We start from the raw sequence: 23319 nt of genomic DNA, 5'->3' as shown, positions 1-23319 counted from the left end.
GGTTGAAAGAAGCCTGGCCCAGACCCGAGGAGGACATGGGACCTAGTATGTGCATGTCCCGCTCCCGGGAAAAATTGCGCGTTGTGTGTGTGTGTGTTTCCTCCAGGAGCGGAAAGAGGTGTGTGTGGCGAGTAGTTATGGGAGGAAGACAGTCTTGAGTCTGCTGTTGGAGCAAGTGGCTTACCACGCTGTACGTTTCTGTATAAATTGGTGGACTGTGGAGGAGGAGGAGGGAAGGGGTGGGAGGGCAGGTGGGACGGGAGAAGATCAGGGTCAAGGGGAATGAGCCGTAGCTTGTGGGGTAGCAGAGTGATAGGATCAGGTCCCACCTGCAGTTTACGTGGATTGCGCACTCCATCCCGACATGCACGTTCGCGGTGGGCTTGTAGGAACTGCCTCTTGATGGATTTGCAGCCTCCAAAGGCAGTGTCCAGTGCGCAGGCAGGTCAGCAGTCAGAGATGGCAATTTAAATCCTGGCTCTACTACTGACCAGCTGTGACATCTTGGGTAATTCTTTAACTGCCCTAAGCATCAGGCGTTCTATCTGTAAGGTGCAAACATTGGTATTGACACCAACTTTACAGAGTTCTTGGGAAGATTAAATGAGGCAGTCTGTGTAATCAATGAAAAATAGGTATGATAATCCCTAACCTAGGGCCCGATAGGGCAAGAATTACCTAACTCTTAGATAATGCTTTACAGACCTTGTCTGCTTGTCCCATATAACCTTTAACTGTAAGGATAACCTTGAGCTTTGAAGTTCTCTGCTCAGCTGCTGTGCTTGTGTTTTTATTGCTGTTCTTTCCGAGCGTCTGACCCTCCTGGTGGAGGAGAGAGCCGGTCTCTTCCTAGAGGAGGGCTCCCTGAAGCTACGGCTTGAAGGATACTTGTAGGTTTGCCAGAGCTCCTGGCCGGTTGCATTGCTGCTGCGGCTCCCAGGATGATGATGGCTCTTTTTGTTCTGGTATTCATTCATCCATTCAATCATTCATTCATATTTTTATTCATTCAACCAATGTATTCTAGATGCTAGGTTACTGCAGTGAACAAAAGACCAAGTCCTAACCCTATCGGGAGTTCTGTTCTAGTGGGAGAGAGAAACAAATGAACAATATAAACAGACACCACAGAGTTGGGATCAGTGCTCGGAGGGAAAGAAAGCAGGATCGGGGGATGGTTATGTGAGATAAAGTCGTCAGAGTGTGCTTCTTTCTGAGGAAGTAATTCTCAACCAGACACTGGAATCAAATAAAGGAGCAGCTGCCTGGGGAAGAGCGTCCTGGCAGAAGGAAGAAGGGAGGCTGGACACGGTGGAGGAGCCACATTGCATAGCTGTGGAAAGTTTGAGTATTTCCCTGTGATAAGAGACAATTACAGTATTTTGAAGTAGGAAAGTGTTACTGTCTACTTAGAGTTTTGACAAAATTATTTCCTTATCTAACAATTTTTTTTTTCTTCTTAGTACCCCACAGTTGTTGGCTACTTAGGGCAAATATAATACCCTGGGCTGGTAACTTTAGGAAATACTCCGATTCATTTACAGGCTATGACCCAGCTCGGAATCCTTTATTTCTTTTTTTGTTAATTCTCACCTCAGGATATTTTTTTCACTGATTTTCAGAGAGAGTGGAAGGGACGGGGAGAGACAGAGAGAGAAACATTTTGGCTGCCTCCGGCACATACCCTGACTGGGCCCAGGGCGGGAATCAAACCCAGGACCCTTCAGTCCTCGAGCTGAAGCTTGTTCCACGGAGCCAAACTGGCCAGGGCAGCATCCGTTATTTCTACTCTATTCTCTATTTGAGCTTAACAGTAATACACATTTTAAAAGGCAGGACTCCCATAAACCCATCTCATATTAGCCCTTTGTCTAGATCCTGCATATCTTCATTTAGTTGTGATTCTGGATTCTTCCTTTTCCTCGTGACATTTCTCCATAACTGTGTTTGCACAATCTTTTTATTAATCATTAACTTGCTGAGTTATTGTCTTATTTATTTTAAATGGATTTTGAACAAGGCTTTACACAAGAGGCAGGCACAGAGGATGGGCGCTATGAATGTTAGGCTTTTTGTGTTTGTGCATGTGAAGAAGGAATCAAGAAAACAACAGGACCTGTCATCCTGACGTTGAGCCGAGTCCTTGACTGACACTGTGTCAGTTCTCACAGCAGCTCCTGGAGGCATGTAATCGGAGCCTCCCCGCTTTATAAAGGGGAAACTGAAGCCAGAGGCCTCACGTCAGTACCCCAGTTCTCACAGCTGCAGAGGAGCGTAGTGGGAACTTGAACCAAAATCTGATTTCGGAGCCTGAACATTTAATTTTAACTAGCACAGTGTGCCAACGCTCAGCTACCATGTTCTTTAAAAATTTTTAAATAAAATTAAAAACTTTTAATTTGGAAATAATTTGAGGCTTACAAAAATGTTGTAAAATAGTACAAAGAATGCCCATACTCCCTTTTCCTGTAGTCCCTAAATGTTAACATTTTACTGTGTTTGCTTTATGATTCTGTCTACTTGTTTCTCTGCTCACATAGATATGCATTTACATCTGATTCAGCAGCCCCTTTTCTAGAAATTGACTCTGAAGATACACCTCCAACAATATGAAAATACACATCCATAAGGGTATTCATCATAATGCTTATAATTTGAAAATATTTAAAACAACTGAAGGGCCCATAAGTATGAAAGTGGTTGAATAAACTTGGTATAGCCACATATAATGGGGTGTTATGCAGCTGTGAAAGTGAATAAAGAAAATCTTTACCAATAGATGTGGATGATTTCCAGGATAAATGGTAATTTTTTCCCCCATATAGAACGCTTCACGAATTTGCATGTCATCCTTGCACAGGGGCCATGCTAATCTTCTCTGTATCGTTCTAATTTTAGTATCTGTGCTGCCAAAGCCAGCACTAAATCGTAATTTTAAAAAGTAACAGTATAAAAGAGTATGCTGCATTTTGTGTAAGAATGTGTTGGATTTTGCTAGTAATTTTCACACTGATACTGATACTGGGCTGTAAAATTGTTTTATGCTCTCTTCATCAGGTTTGGTTATCAGTGTTATGTAATATTTGTCCTGTTTTTTCCCTACGTGATGTGTTTTCATTGCTCTTTCATTAAAAATATTTTTAGAAAGTTTGATTTTTGTTATAATGGCTACGTTTGTACTTAGACCTTTTTAAATGCCTTTATTCCCATTTTCTTATTTAACCTTTAATTATCTGGTTTCCCAGTTCTTAATAGTATTCTTAACTTCTGCCTGCCGTTAATTAATGCAGTAATCAGTGAGGTTATTTCACTGTTTTCTTCCTCTTCTCCCAGTTTTTAGTTGAATTATTTTTATTTTATTAGAACATAACATATTTTACAAGGTTGCTAATTTAGCAGCACATTACCACTTTGCCATTGTGGTAAAGTTTTGTTTTTGTTTTAAAACTGGATGGCAGTTTTAGAATATACCAGGGAGACAGATTGTGCATTTTAAATTTTTTCTCCATGTTGAAGGGCCTTATAGTTTCCTTTGTTCGTTTTCTCCTTGGCTGTGAGGTCCTTCCTGCTCTTTCCTAAGAGTTGTTCCAGGGCCACCTCTCCTGTGTGCACACTAGGTCTCTTCTCTTCCTCGTATTCTGCTGTTATCAGAAATCTTAAAAAGATTTTTCTTTTGTACTTAGAGTGGGTTTTCTCTTTTTGACAGTGGCCTTTAGGTTTATTCTGCCACAGGCTGCCGCACTCTGTTTTCTATCCACTGGTGAAGTCAGTTTTAAATCATCGGCATGGGAGCCCATAGGTTTTCCAAAAAATCCCAACTGAATTACATTTTACAGTTTCTCTGACTTCTGCGATTCAGCCTGCATGAGTTCAGGCCAGCGGATACAGAAGGGGACAAAAATTAGTGAACTCGCTGCAGGTCGGGCTGTGTCCCGTGATCTGGGGCGGAGATCAGAGTTGCGTTTCTTGGGAGAACCAGCTGTCATGCCTCTGTCTTTCCTGGAACCAGAACATGAACGCTGTCCTGTTATTACTGGTGGCCATGGGCTAAGTGTCTGTTCCCTGTGCTGTCTGTCAGGTCCTCAATAGCAGAAAATTGCTGAGGGAACAACTGAAAGTCTTGTGACCTGGAGCAGGCAGGTTAAAGCTGTGAGGGAGAAACCAGTGGACAGGTCTGGCTGTCTAACTACTCATGCCCCCAGGTGACTGCGTCCCGAGTTGTTTGTGGCTGAAATGTCAATCAGCAAGTCTGTTGTAAATTGTGGAGGACCAGAATGGCGGCGATGGCAGGCTGCAGGGAAGGTGGGGGTGTCGTCCCGGGACCTGTGTTCCCTGATGTACTTCAGACCCGGGCAGCTTGCACTCCTGGGGAAGGTGATGCCTTAATGTTTCAAAGAGGTTAGTGCTACGGGCCTTGCCTGCAATGCTGCCATACTCCCAAGGATGGTTATAGATCCCTTATTGCCCTTTTTCTTCAGGGTCAAATGGGATAGCAGGGATTGTATAAGAAAACCATTTTCTCACCCCCCCCCCCATTTTCTCTTGTTAATGGAAGTTTCCGTTTTCAGGTTGAGTGAAATGATCTAGTGCTAAGTCCTCTCATTTATGACTGTTTACCCTCTTCTTGTCCTTGTGTTTTACAGAATGCAATCTTCCTTGAGAAATCACATTCTCAGGACCAGAAAGTAAATGCTGCATTTCCTCCATTTACATTCTAGGTGAGCTCCATTTCCTCAGTCTTTTGAAATGTCCCTTTTTTCTTCTAAAAGGCATTTCCTCAGACCCGCTCCCATGGCATCAGCCTTTGTCCTTTACCAGATAAGGACACTAGTAGAACTGTAATAAGCTGCTTATGAAGCACCAACGATATGCCTGAACTGCTCTGTATACTAAGGGAAGAGCAGCGATCAAACAGACGTCATGTCATATTCTAACCATAGACAGCAAATCAGTGAATACGTGTGCACTGTATTGGGTGGTAAGGGCCATGGAGAAAAGCAGCAGCAAAGGGGACAGAGAACGCCAGGGCAGGCACTGCTCAGCCAGAGTGATGGGAGAGGAAGAGCCTGGGTTGGAGATCACCCAGATCATGAAATAAGTAATAATCCCTAGTCCTTTCCGTATATATTGCTGATTGGTTGATATTGGCAAAGAGAGAGACTAACTGATTTCAGCCCCTGAAAAACCAACAGCATTATGTACCCTGATGCAGAATTTCTGTCTTTTCAACAGTGATGTTAATTTTGAGCATTCTTTTCTTAGTTATAGGAATATAAATAATACTTCTCTTTGTCTCACAGTGTTGGAAATACCGAGTAAGAAATTAGTGTATATGATGCTGGAAACTTGTAGAGACAAACAGCTCATGACTCAAAGGCCTAAAACAAGTGTGTCATTCAAGTTCTTACCAGAAAAATGACAATGGAGATGATGGGTCAAGACGACCAGTGGACAACTCCCTAGGAGAGAGCCATGGACATGTGCACCTCAGAAAAGGGAGCTGATCAGAGAACTCAGAAAAGGAAATTACATCATGCGCGCCCTCAGAAGGGTCAAAAGATTTTCATTCATGTGCATGAGATTACTCAAATAGATGATCAGTTATACCAGTGCCTTGAACGCGAGCAAAACTTCTGTGAGAACTTAGCTCTTATTATGTGTGAGAGAACCTACACTGGGGAGAAACCTTATCGATGTGATATGTGTGAGAAAACATTTATCCAGCGCTCAGATCTCATTTCACACCAGAGGATCCACAATTATGAGAAACCTTATAAATGTAGCAAATGTGAGAAGAGCTTCTGGCACCACTTAGCCCTGTCAGGACACCAGAGAACACATGCAGGTAAAAAATTCTATACATGTGACATTTGTGGCAAGAATTTTGGACAGAGCTCTGATCTGCTTGTCCACCAGCGAAGCCACACAGGTGAGAAACCATATCTGTGCAGTGAGTGTGATAAATGCTTCAGTCGAAGTACAAACCTCATTCGGCACCGAAGAACTCACACCGGTGAGAAACCATTTAAGTGTCTGGAGTGTGAAAAAGCTTTTAGTGGGAAATCAGATCTCATTAGCCACCAGAGAACGCACACTGGCGAAAGGCCCTACAAATGTAGTAAGTGTGAGAAAAGTTATCGACACCGTTCAGCCTTCATTGTTCATAAAAGAGTTCATACTGGGGAGAAGCCCTATAAGTGTGGTGCCTGTGAGAAATGCTTCGGCCAGAAATCAGACCTTATTGTTCACCAGAGAGTCCACACGGGGGAGAAGCCCTATAAATGCTTGGAATGTATGAGAAGTTTTACTCGGAGTGCCAACCTAATCAGGCACCAGGCCACTCACACACACACTTTTAAATGCCTTGAATATGAGAAAAGTTTCAGCTGTGGCTCAGACCTTATTGTGCATCAGAGAATTCACATGGAAGAGAAGCCACACCAGTGGTCTGCATGTGAGAGCGGCTTTCTCCTAGGCATGGGCTTTGTTGCCCAACCGAAAATGCGAACTCAAACAGAGGAGCTGCGGTATCAGTACAGTGTGTGTGACAAAGGCTTCCGCCAGGGCGCAGCCCTCCAACATCAGACAGTCCACCTCAGTGAGAAACCATCTATCTGTCATGCGGGTGAGAAGGGGCGTGAGCTCAGCCCTCCCCACCCATCAGAAACCTCACAGGCGTCTTGGCCAGACAAGAAGTTATGACACCACAAAAAAATGCACTTACGAGTCAGAGAACTCATTAAGATGAAAAACTGTAGGCAAATCTTAGCCCTTTGGGAGAGCTCAGACTTCAGTGGGGACCAGAGAATCTGCAGTTTTAGGAAGTTGGGAAATGGTTTGCCCAGGGAGCCACCCTAACAGAACACCTATCAGTCACTCCAACAAGAAACCTTCAAAGGCCTTCAGGTTTGGAAAATCTTTAGTCTGAGCTCATAGGTGATCCCCACAAGAGGACTCGTACCGGTGGGGAACCTTGGAGATGCAGAGAGTGAGAGAGCTTCCTAGCAATGCTCACTCCTCTCTTTCTGAGGGAATTCGCAACGAAAGAAATGCCCTTGGTGTGAACAGTGCTTCACACACTGTGTACAGCTCACTGGATGTCAGAAAACCCACACTGGGGAGAAACCCTAGCAAGTGTGGAAAAAGCTTCCAACAGAACTATGACTTTCTTACCCATCAAAGAAGCCATATTGGTGAAAATGTAGGTATTTGTCTGGAATGTGGCGAAAGCATTAGATGGAGAACCTTCTCGGGTTTGAACAACACAAAAAGCCATCTGAGAAGAGCCCTTGTGACGCCTGAGAAAAGCTGTCCATGACCAGCTCCTTTGGTATACCAGGGAACTCACACGAGTGAAAACCCCGTAAATATCTCGAGTCTGAAAAAAGTCCTGCTAGAAACCTCTACTTTTGGGCCCCAAAGAACCTACTCTGCAGAGAATTTTGCTCTAGTGAGAGATCTAGTTGTGGACCTTGTACATATAATAGATATGAGAATAACTGTGCTCACAGTTAGCTGACCCTGGGGTGGAGGCGGCTTTAATGAGTCAGTATGTAAACAGTTGTTAGGTACCCAGAAGCTTGTCGTGGGAGGAGCTTGGGCTGTTCAGAGCAGGCTGATGGGAAACTCAGGTGAAGATGCTTTTATCTGAACCACTTAGTTGATGATTGCTTTAATTTCTCTTATTTTAAATTTTGGAAATCCAGTAAAGAAAGGACTGTGCCCTTGTGACCGATGGTGGGCATGTGTCACTGTTGGGGAAAGGAGAATACTTTCCCTCTTGATCTCTCTTTAAAAAAAAAAATTCTTGGCCAGATTGGTGACTGGTGTTTTGGGAAACTTGCTGGTAGTGAAAAGAACTAAGCAGTGGGGAGGAGTTATCCTGGATTAGAACCCCCAAATGTTTCTCCTTTGGAGGGCCAATCTCATATAGAAGCAAAACACCCAATGTTTTACTTGGTGTGAGTTGAGGCACACCCTTGAAATTTCCTTTCTCTAAAAGGTCAGAGTATCACTGGTATTTGAAATTTCCACTTCAGAGATTCATCTCTTTTCAACTCAGAAGTGAAGATTCCAGGGTGACAGTTTTGATGTTGCTAGTATACACATTTTTTTTGACTTCACGTATCATCTCTTTGAATGATAACATATCCTTATCAGCTCTGTGCAGAATGGCTGATGGAAAACTGGAAGAAAGGTTAGGCTTGTGCAGGCAAGTAACACACGATGACGCAGTTAATGGAGGAGCCATGCTTCTTGGTTTAACTATTCTGACTCCAAAGCATTGTTCTTTTCACTCCATTATCCTGCTGTTTATAGCAAATTCAGTCCCATAATGATATGCCTTTCATTTGCTTCATTCTGCCAGAATGAAGAAAAGAGAGAATACTTTTTATTCCCAGGGAAAGGATTGCAATCACAATATAAGATATTTATTTGGCTTGGAATGTAGGATGCTAAATGCTAGAGAGAAAAAGTAGTTGCCAAATTCATCAGAGGTTTGAGAATAAGCACTTATTTCCAGTTTAACAGAATAATTATTATATTTAATATTCTCTAGATGTACTGTAATTAATCCAGGAATCTATACATGGACACTTCTGAGGGTATTTTCCCCTCAGATTAAAAGACATTTAATAAAAATACTTAAGATTTCTGCAGTGTTTGGGACTAGACTGGTGAATAAATATTTTGTTGCTAGTCTGTCTGGTTGATCTGGTCGATCATAGCGAATCCTTGAACTCAGGAGCGTTGGCCTCAGACTCATGGAGGTGGCCAGCGGCTACTTTGTGTGTGGCTTTAAGCTATGATCCTGATGACGCTGCTCATCTTGATAATCCTAGGGTCAGTGGGTATAGCTCATAGTGATAGTAAGGAATCTGATTCTAAGGTGTTTTTTCTTTTAGTAAACAGATCCTGGGAGGTGATTCAAGCTGATATGTTTGTTTTCATAAATAGTTCTTATACCATGAAAAGTTGCCCAGTGTGGTAAAACACACACCATGTATTTGTTTTTCTTTTGAAAATCATGCCTATCACTAGTCTATGTTTGATTATTGTAACACTAAAATAGTATGGGTGTGTGGCATGGTGGTGATGAAATTAGTTCTGTGGCTACTTGTTAGTCACTAGAACTTGCAGAAGGGGACGGAGTTGGTATCATTGACAGGATGACTTGACCCTTTTTTCAGCTAATCTCGTGATGACTGTCTCTAGTCTTCAAGTAAATTAAAGATGGACCACCTCAAACACAGAACTTCGTGGGTATGAAACAAGTCCGAGGTCTTTTAACCATAGGGGAAATGTATTGTTACTGTTCCTATAGCATAACCTGAGGTTGGGGAGGACCACTTGGGAGCCTGTAACCAAAACTGGGAGGTAACTTCTGGGATGGATGGAGGTTCTCTTGAAACAGTGCCAACCTACATCTACCTCAGGTAAGTAGTTAGAGTAACTTACAAGATTTCAGACCAAACAAGACACTTGTATTCAATGTATTCCCATGCTTTAATGTTTTTGTTTTCCCTTAATTCTTAAATAAACATTTGTTTTGAAAAACTGCATTTTGTCTCTACTATACTAAGAACAAACTTCCTCCCCTACACTTGTATTAGAATAAAGCAAATACTCAGGAATCCTTTCACAATATATATCAATTCATCATGATGTACACTTTAAATATCTTACAATTTTATCTGTGAATTATCTATACTAATAAAAGGGTAATATGCTAATTAGACCAGACATCTTCCGACGACCTTCCAGATGTCCTTCTGGACAAAGTCATGGTGGCGGGGCCGAGGCAGAGGCTGTTAGGGGCGATCAGGCCAGCAGGGGAGAGCAGTTAGGGGGATCAGGCCAGCAGGCAGGTGAGCGGTTAGGAGCCAGCGGTCCCAGATTGCAAGGGGGATGTCCTGGATTGGAGAGGTTGCAGGCCGGACTGAGGGACGATTCGCCCCCCCCCCCCCCTCCGCACAAATTTCATGCACCGGGCCTCTAGTACTTCAATAAAGCTGAAAAAAGAATAAGGTGGATATTCATGTGGCTGGCCCTGAGTCCTGGTGGTGGTGGTATTTAATGGACCATCTAGAATTCTGGTGCTAAGGCTGAGAGTGAGTGAAACCTGGAAGGAGTGTGTTCTGTGCTCTTTGGACAGTGGGTCCTTTCAGAGCCTTCCCACTGCATGACATAAACAGCACAGGGAGGAGTAATAGCTTTATCTGACCATATTGGCTAAAATTCAGTAACTACCAATGCACCATTAATGACTCATGTGGAGTCCAGTGCCCTTGTTACCCAAATGTTAAACACATCAGGTTCCCAGAGAAAGACACCTGGGAGAATGTCGTCTAGAGCAGCTCAGTTCTGTTCAACTACTTTCCCTGCTCCACTTCCTGGGCAGAGCAGAAGTGCCAGTAGTAGTGCATCATGAGAACATGAACACACCTATGGTGAGAGGTCTAGGTGAGGGGGAAAGGGTTAAATATCCCTTTCACTGTAATTAGTGAAGGACAATAGGTCCTGCCAAGAAACACTTCCTTCTGGAGATGTTAAGTGGACAGGCTAATCCAGACATGGCTCTAACTTATCAGGAAATGCTTTCCTCATTCTGGTTTATAGGGTCCTTGCCATGAGAGGTAAATGTATAGGGTTGAGGTTTGTGGCTGAGACCCCCCTTTAGTCAACATTTTGTGCATCTGACAGTTATACCGATCATATAGTTTAGCCTACCTCCATTGAACGTCAACTTACCTACCCATCCCCATCCCCCCTTTTGTTCTTGGTAATTCCACCCATGCCCTTTTGATAGAAATGTGGGTTGATCTGTCAATACAATTACAGTGAATGCTTACCCATCCCTGTGGTTGAGTGCTTAGTCCTGATAGAACAGCTTTTATACCCATTGCACACGTGTTCCTACTTCCGTGCACGGTCTTTTATGTCTGTGGCATCCTGATCTAGTGTTACCAGGCAGAGTGCTATTTACATTTATGTACAGTGTTATGCTCAAACCAGCAAAAAAAATTTTCTGGAGACTTATGTTGAAATTATGATACTTACAATGTCAATTTTATCTTTTTTAAAAATACATTTTTATTGATTATTAGAGAGGAAGGCAGATGGAGAAACAATGAGAGCAGAAACATGGATTGGCTGCCTCCTGCACAACCCCTACCAGGGATCAAGCATGCAACCTGGGTATGTGCCTTGACTGGGAATGGAACCGGCAACCTTTCAGTGCACAGGACAGCGCTCCAACCAACTGAACCACACCAGCCAGGGCAATTTTATCCTTTTTTCCACTCTTTGTATCACCAGGATTTCTTGGACAGTGTATGAATAGTAGTGGTAATAGGAAGTATCTTCATTCATTCTTGATTTTGACTATTTTAAATGTTTCACAATTAATTTTGAGATGTGTAGTAAGATCTCCCTGGATGCCCCTAAAGAAACTTTTGTATTATCGGACTGTAAGGGTTTTTATTATAGAGTGTTAAATTTAGCTAAACTTTGATCTACTACTCTATTTGCCCAGCTTGGATACTGGATTCTGACCAGTCTGATCTCTACAAGGCCGTGTGGAGACTTCTGTTACGGTGACACGTTTTCAGTCCTATGGTTTACAGGGAGTGCCTCGGGCTGCTCTGCATGTTGTCCGCGACGCTCCCGTCTGAGCCCCAACACGAGGTGCACCCGAGGGGGTCACTGTGCCACTACCTCCTGGGCTTCGCTCACCTGTGCACTGCTTTCCACCCAACACTCCATCCTGGGAGCTGTTTGTGATTATAGTTCACCAGGCTCTTCCAGACTTCTGTTCATTCTTTAGGAATGATCTGGAAAAGTTGGTGAAAAAACGACCACATCTCTGAAGGCTGTGATCTGGAATCATACCTTCCCACGGCCCCTTACACACCACTCATCCACCATGATGCCTCTGTACATTTATTTCTTAAATATCTGCCCTTTCCTATGCGATTCCTAATGCCAAGGAGTACGCGTTGGTACGTGCTGTCATTCACAGCCTCATATAGTGACTTGGTAAATCCTAAATTAGACAACGGGTTGTCAGATGAGACAAAACAGGCATCTGCAGTTGTCATAATCATGCTACTAGCATGAATTAGGTGCTTCAGCCAGGCATGTGCAATAGTTGGAGAGGGGAGGAGAGGCCCAAACTACATCTGGACACTCACCAGAAACTCCTGGTCTGAGAAACAAACTGTCTGCCTGAGTAGTCATTATCAGCTAGACAGAACGCTGGGCTGGGCTGGGAGACGGAGGGGACTCCCTGCCCCTCAAGAGTCCTTGACCACCACGGGGTCCCCCATGCTCTCTGAGGGCGGTGGGGCGCCAAAGATCCTGGCGAGGAGCCCTCGGTTGGAGCGAGCCTGGTCCTGAGCATTTGCCAGACGAGCCCGTTCACGACCCCCTGGACGAGCTGCCTTCCGGGCCCTCAGCTCCTGCTCAGTAGGTCGCTGGGCAAAGGTCCAGGAGCCATTCGGCCGGGTAGCATCCCCATCAGCAGCAAGGAAGCGCTTCCCCCGCTCCACACTTCGAAGATAGAAGTCAGTCTCACGCTTAGCCTGGGCAACCTCGGCTCTCAGGCGCTGCCTGCGCACCTGGCGCTCAAAGGCAAGATGCTCACTGAGGTGGGACCAGGTGAAACGGTGCAGGTACTGTAGACGGGAAAACAAAAAAGGTCTGGGTAGGACAGGCCAGGGATGGAGAGAAACAGGAGGGGCAGGGCCAACAAGAGGTCACAGAGGTGCCGGCTGGGGTTGGGGAGGTAGGATGGGAGAAGCAGCAGACAAGCCTATCCCCTCACCTTGAGGTTCCAGAGGTCATAACGGAAGGGGCTGCGCCTGCGGGCACCCATGGGGGTGTTGTGCAGACTGGCGGCCACACGCTTGGCTACTCGCTTGTCCCGGAACTCCACCCAGCCCTCTGTGTAGTCCTTGCTGTACTTGGACCGCTTTTTCCCTCCCGTGGCCGAGGCTGCTGCTGCCTTCTTCTTCCGCCGAACGAACCCACCTGTGTGCCAAAGAGAGAGCAGTGGTCATGGAGACAGGCGCAGCAGCCGCTCACTGGGTTCTCAAAACCTGCCCGCAGACCGGGATCCTACTTCAAGGTCTTTGTAGGGAAGGGAGTGAGAACTGCAAAGTCCACCCTTTCTCCCTATGCCTAACTCATTCCTTCCTCAATGTTAACTCCTGTCAAAATATAAATGGAGCCACTTAAAACTGGAACCAGAGCTGCCATCCCAAAGAACTGCTTTATATGTTTAGGCTCAAACCTCTGGATGTTTGAACAGGGCAAAATAACCTCTGGATTGGGCCTAAAACAACTTTGTGCCCCAAAGAACTCTGCAAAGATAAGAAGAAAGCAGACATAATGACTAATGGACTGATAAGTACCAGGCTGAAAATTAAAAGCACTGTTTAGAAACAGCATCCCGATGTTATCTGCTCCTATAGCAATGCCTTCCTTCTCCTGATGCAATTGTCCCCCTTTCTCATAAATACCCTTTGTGTGTCTGTCTCAAAATCAGAGCTAGACTATCTGGGCTTCTTTTTTTAATATACTTTTACTTATTTGAGAGAGGGAAAGAGAAACATCAATGAGAATCATTGATTGGCCTGCACGCCCACAAGCCGGGCACGCACCCTTGCCGGAATCGAACCGGGGACCCTTCAGTCCGCAGGCCGACGCTCTATCCACTGAGCAAACCAGCTGGAACTATTGGGGCTTCTCCTGAATCAGTACTTTCTGAATCGCTCTTCTTATTGATCGCAAATAAATGCTTGTTGCTTCCCACTTTGCAAGGCCTTTAACTTGGGTGCTAACACTCCTGAATCAGGTCTGCCCTAAAACCTGCACAGGCCCCGACTCCACTTCCGGTTAGTGCCTGCCGGGCAGGTGGGGGCGGCTGATCAGACTGTCTCTTCACCTCGCCCGAAATGACAAATGGATGTCTTCTGTTTTGAGAAAAAGCACTGCGATTTCATTCAGGCTGTACGCATTAACAACCTGGCAAATTCGGGTCAAAATAGGGGTGGGCGGAGGCGAGGTTAAAACCCAAATCAGCTCTCCGAGGATAGGCTACAGGGCTGCGCCCCACCCCGGCCCCTACCAGACCCGCACACACCACGGACTCACCCCTCCACCCCCCACCCCCACCCCCCGCTCCTCGGACCCGCGCACTTACCCTCGGGTTGGAAGAAGACGCGCCCCACCTCGCCGTAGGCGCTGAGAAGGTTCCGCACATGCAGAGGCCGAAAGCGGGGCGGGATGTGGCCCAGGTACACAATGCCAGGCACCACCCGCTTCTTGGCGCTGCCAGCCGCCTCTTCGGATTCCTCCTGCTCCTCCTCCGCCTCTAATTTCAGGTCTTTCTCTTCTAAAGCCTCCAGCTCAGCTTCTTCCTTCTCCGACTCCCCCGCCGCCATGCTTGCCGAGACGCGAAGCACGACAGCCGTAAAGCGCCGCGCCGTCGGACGCACGCTGCGTGCGACGCCTGCGGCAAGGGGGTGGGGCCTATGAGGGTTTTGACCAATGGAAAGTCTAGGCTTAGTGCAGAGGGCGGAAGTGGGTCCCAGCTCAGCGGGAAATTCAAACCAAGAGAGGTGTTCAGAGATTCAGGAAAGAGGAAGTAGCCCGACTTCCGGGCTAGAGATGCCCACCGGAAAAGGCTGATCCGGAATTGTAATACACCCTGCTGAACGCCTGGTGAGACGTGGAACGGCGGGATGCAGCTGGCTTCTTCCGGATTTGGGGAGTGGCTGAGTGTCTTATGTGGTGGCGGTATGAAGCACGGCTGCATGGATCGGAGGCACCACCTTATTCGGTTTTCTACAGTGCACTGTCATTCTCCGGCAGCCTTCCGGCTTTCTTACCCGCCATATTGGCTGTTAAAGGGGCCGTGCGCAGGGCGCGCCAATGGCCACACGAGGGCGCCCTCGACCAGTTTCCCGTTTCCCTGTGTCCTTCCCGTGACCGGTATTGCCTGTCACTCACCCTCCCTGGAGGTAAACTAATGGGCTCCCCGTCGGCACTGCCTCTCAGCACTGATGTGGTTACTCGTATCTGAAGGCTGAATTTCCCAAAGGAGGTTTGCTATGTCGGCCTTTGTAAAATGTCAGTGCTCAGTATGTGCTCCGGGAATAGGGAGTGAAGACCTCATCCTGGGGACCGCGGCAAACCCATCACTCCCAGTTCCCTGCCAGCCTTGATGAAGCTCCGTGGAGCTCTAGCTGGTGTTGCTCAGTGGATAGAGCGTCCGCCTGCGGACGGAAGGGTCCCAGGTTCCATTCCGGGCAAGGGCACCTGCCGGGGTGCGGGCTCCATCCCCAGGAGGGGGCGTGCGGGAGGCAGGCGATCAGTGATCCCCTCTCATCACTGATGTTTCTATCTCTCCCTCTCCCTTCCTCTCTGAAATTAATAAAAGTATATTTTTAAAAGAAATTGACAATAAAAATAATTTTCCTTTTTTTAAAAAAAGCTCCGTGGATCTGAGCGATGGTCTGGTGCGGGCTGCTTTCTTTCATTCCCGTTCTGCACCTGCACGCCTGACAGAACCGTGGAAAACCACAGGCAGAAGCACATGAGTGGAGGCCACGCTGCTCTGCGGCTGGGCACGTGCTGTCCAGGGAGGAGGATGGCGACAGCAGGAGGTGGCGAGAATCAAGGCGAGGCTGACAGTAGCCTCTCTGCGGTGAACGGTGGGCTTCCACGCGCACGGAGAACACGAGGTTCTGAACTCTCGTCTAAGATGGGGTGGGAGCGGTGGGCTTCTTACCACAGGAAGTTTTCCACTTTTGTCAGCCCTGATTGCAATTTAAAAAAAAGAAAAGGCAGAAGGAAGAACAAGCATTAGGACACTGCCGGGCTCTGGGAAGGTCATCCTGCAGGTCCGGCAGAACTTAGAGACAGAGGCACTTCCTTAAATAAGATGCTCCACGTTCTCCGTTTTAATTTTGATCCTCTTGCCCCAATTTAATTAGATTAAAAGTAACAGGAAACCTCAAGGGGGAAGTTTCTGAGCTGCAGCTTGAGGCGAAGCAGTTTGAAGGTGCAGATGCTGGGTGAGGGCCTCCCCATGGCCCGAGGCACTGATTTCCCTCCCGGGGGCCCCGGCGCCTCCTTCGGTTCCCTGCGTCCGCGGGTGGATTCGTGTCGAATAAACTGGTGTCCAGTGTCCGCCGCCTCCGCGCTGAGCCCGCTGCGCTGCGCTGCGCCAGTGTCTCCAGACCGGACCCCGCTCCGCGCCCGCATTCTGTCCTGGGGCTGTCCGGGCACCTTCGACCGCAGTCCACCCAGTCCCATGGGCTGACAGGTCAACTACAGCTTGTGTCAGAAAAAAAAATAAAAATCTAAATTCTTTCCAAATATTAAAGTGGGTCAGGGAAGGACAGGGATTCTGCAGGGCGGGGAATTAGCTCAAATGGTAGAGCGCTCGCTTAGCATGCGAGAGGTAGCGGGATCGATGCCCGCATTCTCCAACTTTTAAACAAAATAACTGCTGAAACCCTCTCACTAACAGATCCCCCGTCAGGGTTCCGGACCTCTCAGCGCCCGGTCGTCGCGACCAGAGCTCCGATGCTGCTGGTCACCTCTTTTGCATGATGGGAGAGGCGAGGGCCAACTTTTTGGGATTCCTCTCAGGTTTGCAGGTTTGAATGAAAAGTGCTGAAGCTTGAGAATAAAGATACAAGACACTGCCAGGCACACAGCCCGCAGGCAACCCTTTCTCACCTACAGAGAGGACTCCTCCTCAGGCATCGGGGTCACATTGCTGAGACGGGGTAGAAATGAGATTGACACCACATTACGAAATGCTTTCTATTGTTAAGAAAGATCTCTACCTTGTATTTCGCAAAGCGGGCAGACAATCGTACTGATTTCTCTCTCTCTTTTTTTTTCTTCTAAAATATTTGTTTCTCTTGTCCCAGAGGTTCTCAAACCTCGCAGCACGTTCAGATCACCTGGGAGCTTTGAAAACGACCAGTGCGAGGGGCCTCCCCGCAGTGGCCCGAGCCTCCCGGTGATGCTGGCGTCCACCAGCCGTTCCCGGCGGAGGCTGAGAACCGCCATCGCCCAATTGAAGGGCGTAGCGCAGGGGGCCCCACGGCGGGCGGGGCGCCCCCCGGCGGGCAGGGCTGCCGCGTCCCCCGAGAACATCCTTCCGCAGGCTCCTGGCTCTCTGGCCACCAGGGGGCGCGCGTGCTCCACCCGGTCCCCGCGGTCGGCGGGTCAGCCAGGCGGTCCTCCGCTCCATCCCGCCCCTCCCGCTCCGGGTCCCTCGGGGAGCGGATTCGCGGCTCTGGACGCCCGGCCGGGGCTCCGGACTTCCCTGTGGCACCGGCAGTGTGCGAATGACGGGGCTGACAGCTGATCGCGCGTATCTGATCTCACGGTGATGGAGAATAAAGACATAAAAACATAGATTCGTTGCACAATAAAGATAGTCAGATGGATGCCCACCCAGGAATTAAAGAATTGGGGATGGAAAAGGAAGAAGAAGAAAAAAAAGTCGGCGCAAAACATTGGTTCCTTCGAGCCGGATTCGAACCAGCGACCTAAGGATGCCTGGGAGCCACCGCTACAGTCCTCCGCTCTACCAACTGAGCTATCGAAGGAAGCGCGGTGCTGAGCTTCCCTCCGCGGGTGCCAACTCTGCGCTCTCCGCTCCGGTGCCCGCGACCTGGCGCGTCCGCGTCCTGGATTAGCGGGCCCGGACCGTCACAGGTCCGCTCCTGGGGACCCAGGAGAACGTGGGAACCTGGAAGGAGAGAAGGCCCTGCCTCCTGTCGCTCTCCTTACCCTCCCCCTCCCCTCTTTTTCGTGCGTGCACGCATTCCTTGAGCTGTAACGTTTGAAAGTAAGTTGCAGAAATCATGACTTTCCTCTTCAGACACGTCGGCGTGCACACCCTGTGGCAAAGTCTACACATGCCATCGGTATCCCCCCTTCAAACACGGTTTCTAAGCCATCCCAGGCTCAGATTGGCCGTGTGTGAGAGAGAGCCCAGAAATCTGAAATGTTAGAAATTCCCCAGGTGATTCACATGCTCGGCCAGACTGGGATTCCCAAACGCAGGCGTTTCCATCGCGTCGTCCCGAGGCCTGGGAGGACATGCGAACAGCGTCAGTGAAGCCAGAGGGAGGTGTGTGGTGAATCTGGCTTTTAGAACCAATGAAAAGGTGTATGTGTCCACTTTCTCTTCTCGTTGTCCTGGGTGTTTTGGTGAAACCCATACCAATGAACGTACGAAAGCTTCCAAGGAACAATAAAGGAAGACGTGTGCAGTGGGATTTTCACAGAGAGACGGGGGAATGTCAAAAAGTCTCGGCCAATTTGACCAAGGGACTGATTTTCAACTCACTCTCTAACAACAGCCACATTCGCTTCATCGGGGATAGTACTGGCGAAGTGCAGGGCTGACCTGACCTGGCCCACAGCCAGCGTGGATCTGTTCGAGCAAAAAGGGTGCCTGGTGCGAAGGAAGTGAGCAAATGTCTGGACACTGGGAGTCGGGGGTAGAGACGCAGTTTGAATTCTCAGAACCCTTTCGATGTTATTTTGTAGGCAAGTACAGCCCGTCGTGGCTTACTTGGTTCTTTTACTTGCCATAGGGAAGGGAGAAAGGTGGGAAACGGCATTATCTATTGGGTCCGTTAAGGTGTGGGGGGCAATGGTAATAAAAAATGCGTCTTCCATGTTTCCATAACGACACGTGCTCAACACTCTCCATGGATTTTGCCTCCTCTGAGCCTCTGCCTGTCAAACTGTTCCCTGTGGATCGTTTTGTGCACCTTCAGACTCCACCTTTCCCAAACATGTCTGCATCTTCTTTCGCATCCAAGAAGCTTAACTATATAGAGTAAATGCCCTACTTGACCAAGTAAAAAACCAGAGAAAGGCATTCCCAGAGGCAGGAACCGTAGCAGCCCCCCAGAGTTGGGCTCTAAAACTTTCTCATTGGACAGCAGTGAAAGACGTCTTCTTTTAAAAGCGTAGGAAGTAGATCAAAAGAGCTCGCCCAACGTGGGGCTCGAACCCACGACCCTGAGATTAAGAGTCTCATGCTCTACCGACTGAGCTAGCCGGGCGCCCATAGGGAACCGCTCCAAGGTACTATGACACGAAATCAATTAGGTAAACCGTTGGAAGCAAAAGAATTTGCCCTAAAAGGAATCGCCCAACGTGGGGCTCGAACCCACGACCCTGAGATTAAGAGTCTCATGCTCTACCGACTGAGCTAGCCGGGCGCCTGGGTAACTTATTTCAAATGTATAAGGAGACTACTAAGAATCTTTTGTGAGAGGCTTTGCAGGCCAACACTCTATCCACTGAGCAAAACCGGCTAGGGCTTGTGAGAGGCTTTGAATATAAAATTCTACATTTTTGTTTGATGATTTGCTTTTGTTTTATAGGTAAAATACATGAAATTCAAATAATGTAAGCATCCTATGAAGTTATTAGCATGCATTGCACGCACTTTGTCCACATCTTATTCTCCCTAACCCATATTGACAGATCACAAAATGTAGTGACAGAAAGAGGCAACAAAAACCTGGGCTCGTCCGGGATTTGAACCCGGGACCTCTCGCACCCTAAGCGAGAATCATACCCCTAGACCAACGAGCCGCACGTGCTTGGCTTCCTCCTGAATATATTAAATACATAGTGAATTTCTTGTATTTCATGTATAGATGTGTACAACTATAACCCATATTTTCTTTTTCTCCCCCTCTCCCTCCCTCGCTCCTCTTTTTTTTTCTATTTTGAAAACCAGGTCAACGCTGCTCTCAGAACTTCCCGGGGTTTCCCGCAACCCAGCTCTCTCAAGATCGTATAAGACCTTTTTTCTCAGAAGCCCTTGACCCATCCTTTGCAATAAACCGTGGCGTTTGTTAGGAACCAGGAACCTGCGCCGGTTCTCTGGGGCGAGGCCCCGCAGGCTCCTGCAGCTGTAAGGGCGGGGCTGACTTGGCTCCGCGCGCGTTCCCAAACCCACGTGCGCTGTTGATTCGGTCTCAGCATTTCCCACGGAAAATAGTGAACATTTTCTCAGCAGGATGTGAAACTGTGAGATCGTAGTAAGTCAAGGAAATGGGCTGCACAGGACTACAGGAGATGCATAATTGAGGCGCTAAAAGTCTATTTTGGTGAAAAACGAAGCCGATTTGATAGGCGTCACATCAGGAAATGACCGAGCAGAGTGACAAGTCGGTGAGCGAGGGCGAGGCGGATCCTGGAAAAGGGCGCAGGGCGGGACCCTCCGATGATCCACCCGAGGGGCGACACTGAGACCCGCCTGCGCACACGGGCCCCTCGTGCCAGTCGCTCAAGACATACCTGCGTCGTAGTATTTGGAGGGAAGTGCTTGGCCAGCACATGGTGACACTTTAATTTCTGATGAATTTAATAACTGCTTAGGTGTCCTGCAGCTTTCCCTCTGGTCCAGAGCAAACGCTGTGAGCACCTCGCTGGCGCAGACGGGTGCTCTGGGCAGCAGGCGGGCTGGTGATTTATTTTTTCTGGAAAATGAACTCAGTGTCTGAAACATCGTGAGCTTCACCGCGGCAATGGAAAAAGGAAAAAAAAAGGAACTGGCCCGTACGGGGATCGAACCCGCGACCTTGGCGTTATTAGCACCACGCTCTAACCAACTGAGCTAACCGGCCGACGGGCGTGTGGCCTGAGAAGTTAGCAGAAGGGACTTGTAGCCTTCACGTTGCTTGTTTGCTGCTGGTGCAGTGCATCCGAGCAGCGGAACTCGCGCACACCGCGCTGGGCTTCTCCTTTTCCCAACGCTGCTCCTATTTTTAAGGGCGCGACGCAGCAGCCAGGGGTTAACAAAAGGCCTCCTTCCCTTTCTGTGCTCGCAGGATAAGATTTCTGCCCTAAAGACCAGCTAGACACCAAAGACGGCCGTTAATTTAATGAGCCCTGGGCAAGTCTCCAGGTTGCTCCTCTTCGGCCTCTCAATTGGGTGTGTTTTTATCTTTTTCAATTGCGTTTCAGGTGAAGATACCCCAAAAGACTTTTCAGCAATTTAATTTCCTTTTCTACATAAACAGTTCCCGTGGGTGAGAGAACACTGTAAGAAATTTATGAAGGGGAGGATACAGCATAGAATCATTGGACATTTTCAAAATGTAACTCCTGATTGTGCCTAAGAACAAAAGGAGCTTGGAGATGCCGGGGATCGAACCCGGGGCCTCATACATGCGAAGCATGCGCTCTACCACTGAGCTACATCCCCTGCCTTGGCAAGGAGCTCTTTATTGTTCTCCCCAACTTTTAAAATTCGATTTTTCCCCTCAGCAATTCCAGGATTTTCTAAACGTTAAAGTTAAATTATTCTTCATTTATTCATAAAAACCTTGAAATGGTTGATGGAACATTTATCAGTATTCCAAGTGGAGGAAGCCTCGCAGTCCTAGGACTTTCGTCAGCGTTTAACCTAGACGCACAGGGATAGAGCGGAGTGCCTGAAATCTGACCAGGAAAGGGAGAGGGCTCTCCCCTAAAAGCTGACTTCTTTTCTCTAATCTTTTGTCCAAAGACAGCTGAGGCCCAGCTCGAAGTCAAACGGTTTCCTCTGCCCCCTTTTCGGTGTCCAAAGTGCCTCGGAAAAAGCCCAGGATATACGCTATAATAGATGTATACGTAGTGCTTGTAATACAAATACATACGGGACTGCACAGAATTCAGTGCATCAGGAACTGCCAGTTCCTGGGCTTCCCGGAGAAATAGCTCAAATATTCCACCCTTAGGCCCCAGCAGAGAACTTTCAAAGGGAAGCCGATCCGATGCTGTGCTTTAGCGGGTCGATTAAATCGCTTTTTCCAAGGCACTTTGGACACCGAAAAGGGGGCAGAGGAAACCGTTTGATTTCGAGCTGGGCCTCAGCTGTCTTTGGACAAAAGAATAAAGAAAAGAAGTCAGCTTTTAGGGGAGAGCCCTCTCCCTTTCCTGGTCAGATTTCACATATATATGTAAATACAGAATTTGGGGGACATCAGCATTAATGTAATAGGGTTGACTTCTGCCTTAAAGAAAATCCTCGTTGTAGCTGAGTTTCTGTGCTTAATAGTGTTAAGAAGCATTTTCAGATCGACTAGCTCTGAACAGAAATCACAGATAAAAATTCTAAAATGACTTTCTCCTTCGATTTTAGACTTCTGTTAAATATAGTTGTTTTGAGCAGTTTTCTCACAAGAGCCCGGATAGCTCAGTCGGTAGAGCATCAGACTTTTAATCTGAGGGTCCAGGGTTCAAGTCCCTGTTCGGGCGTCTCCGTTTTTCTCGCCCATTTATGCAATTTTATTCCAGTAAATAGTAACAGTAGGAAAGCCTTCACAAATCACAGGTTGATGTCTCTGAAAAGTGAGAGGGAATCCTGAGCACGGTATCGAAATCATAAGCCAGGGCCTGTTCGGAAAATAAATATTTGTTGCTTCTCACGTTGGCCTTTTATTTTTGGGTGAACATATCTGAATTAGTGGGTTGAATTATAATTTATCTTTGTCTCAACTCAGTACTTCATGTGATTAACTCCATCTGGTCACCTAAAGGAAATTTGAACAGGCGCAAAAAAAGTAAGAATAAAATTACCAATATCGGCATTGGGGGGGGGGGGCGGGGGGCGCTTTCCATGTCCTGGGCACTGTATTAAGCATTTTTCCTGGGTTTTATTTGGGGACTGGTGAACTTGGATGAGAAAAAAAATCTTTAAAATCTCTAACCTTTAACTGAAATTGAGCATATTCTTCACGTATGAATGTAAGCAACAGATTACAGTCGGGAGAGAAGTAGCTGTGGCTTTGTCGCCAAGAGAAGTCGCAGGTATTTTCATGTCTCAATGCAGTTGTTACCAGTATCTCCCGCTTAAGCATCTGAAGACAGTTGTCGAGAGGGGTCTTCCTGTTTAATATATATATTAATGCCTGGCATTAACGAGGAAGCTCGCATGTGGCCGCTGCAAATCACTTCAACGGTGTGGTAACCATCTCGTAGTATAATTGTTTTCCTTGTTACCTATGTTTCGGGTTTTGGGGGCTTTTAACACCAAAATCTGGAGAAGGGCTCCAGGGCCTCCGTCAGCACCTAAGGGGGAGGCCGACCCCAGGCGCTGGCCGTCCCCTCCCGCCCGGACCTCCCTCCAGGAGCCGGAACCGAAGCCCCAGCCGGGTCTGCGCGGGGCCGAGCGGCAGCGCGGGGGGAACTGCCCGCTCACACCCCTCGGCCGCCGGGGAACCACCGCGTCGTCCCGCCTGGCCAGCGGGCGGGGCCACCGAGAGGCGGCCCTCC

General features: G+C 47.7%; 2 protein-coding genes and 9 non-coding genes across 11 annotated transcripts in view; 3 read left to right on the top strand and 8 right to left on the bottom strand.

The window, feature by feature from the left end:
• ZNF322 (zinc finger protein 322) overlaps positions 1 to 9563 on the top strand; it is a 10446-nt gene extending 883 nt beyond the window's left edge. Inside the window, exons 2-3 of the mRNA XM_006105834.3 lie at positions 4644 to 4718; positions 5301 to 9563. Of these exons, the coding sequence (XP_006105896.1) occupies positions 5473 to 6702 (1230 nt within the window). The 5' untranslated portion in view covers positions 4644 to 4718; positions 5301 to 5472 and the 3' untranslated portion in view covers positions 6703 to 9563. The remainder of the gene's footprint in view (positions 1 to 4643; positions 4719 to 5300) is intronic.
• Positions 2816 to 2922, bottom strand: LOC111823865. The gene has a single exon (XR_002826979.1). It is a non-coding gene; the product is annotated as a U6 spliceosomal RNA (small nuclear RNA).
• Positions 9564 to 11929: 2366 nt separating the features above from the next.
• ABT1 (activator of basal transcription 1) lies at positions 11930 to 14485 on the bottom strand. Its single transcript, XM_006105828.3, has 3 exons — positions 14207 to 14485; positions 12827 to 13032; positions 11930 to 12677 (listed from the first exon to the last, which is right to left on the bottom strand). The coding sequence occupies exons 1-3, from the start codon at positions 14445 to 14447 to the stop codon at positions 12297 to 12299; spliced, it is 828 nt and encodes a 275-aa protein (XP_006105890.1). The 5' UTR covers positions 14448 to 14485; the 3' UTR covers positions 11930 to 12296.
• Positions 14486 to 16426: 1941 nt separating this feature from the next.
• Positions 16427 to 16499, top strand: TRNAA-AGC. The gene has a single exon. It is a non-coding gene; the product is annotated as a tRNA-Ala (tRNA).
• Positions 16500 to 17548: 1049 nt separating this feature from the next.
• TRNAY-GUA lies at positions 17549 to 17636 on the bottom strand. Its single transcript is given in 2 exon segments — positions 17549 to 17584; positions 17600 to 17636. It is a non-coding gene; the product is annotated as a tRNA-Tyr (tRNA).
• A 1400-nt stretch (positions 17637 to 19036) lies between these two features.
• Positions 19037 to 19109, bottom strand: TRNAK-CUU. The gene has a single exon. It is a non-coding gene; the product is annotated as a tRNA-Lys (tRNA).
• An 86-nt stretch (positions 19110 to 19195) lies between these two features.
• TRNAK-CUU lies at positions 19196 to 19268 on the bottom strand. The gene has a single exon. It is a non-coding gene; the product is annotated as a tRNA-Lys (tRNA).
• Positions 19269 to 19575: 307 nt separating this feature from the next.
• On the bottom strand, positions 19576 to 19647 carry TRNAP-AGG. The gene has a single exon. It is a non-coding gene; the product is annotated as a tRNA-Pro (tRNA).
• A 966-nt stretch (positions 19648 to 20613) lies between these two features.
• TRNAI-AAU lies at positions 20614 to 20687 on the bottom strand. Its single transcript has one exon. It is a non-coding gene; the product is annotated as a tRNA-Ile (tRNA).
• Positions 20688 to 21196: 509 nt separating this feature from the next.
• On the bottom strand, positions 21197 to 21268 carry TRNAA-CGC. Its single transcript has one exon. It is a non-coding gene; the product is annotated as a tRNA-Ala (tRNA).
• Positions 21269 to 22229: 961 nt separating this feature from the next.
• Positions 22230 to 22302, top strand: TRNAK-UUU. The gene has a single exon. It is a non-coding gene; the product is annotated as a tRNA-Lys (tRNA).
• Positions 22303 to 23319: the final 1017 nt, after the last annotated feature.

This window comes from Myotis lucifugus, unplaced genomic scaffold, assembly GCF_000147115.1.
Source record: "Myotis lucifugus unplaced genomic scaffold, Myoluc2.0 scaffold_728, whole genome shotgun sequence".
Taxonomy (NCBI): Eukaryota; Metazoa; Chordata; class Mammalia; order Chiroptera; family Vespertilionidae; genus Myotis; species Myotis lucifugus.
The sequence above is the reverse complement of the archived record's forward strand: the minus strand, read 5'-3'. Positions and strand labels throughout refer to the sequence as shown.

What these genes read in the sequence shown, in the direction of transcription:
- ABT1 (XM_006105828.3), bottom strand. Translation starts at nt 14,447, where the DNA reads ATGGCGGCGGGGGAGTCGGAGAAGGAAGAAGCTGAGCTGGAGGCTTTA. An exon ending in CGTCTTCTTCCAACCCGAGG is followed by an intron (nt 13,033 to 14,206) that starts GTAAGTGCGCGG and finishes TTTGGCACACAG; the next exon opens with GTGGGTTCGTTCGGCGGAAG. An exon ending in ATGACCTCTGGAACCTCAAG is followed by an intron (nt 12,678 to 12,826) that starts GTGAGGGGATAG and finishes TCCCGTCTACAG; the next exon opens with TACCTGCACCGTTTCACCTG.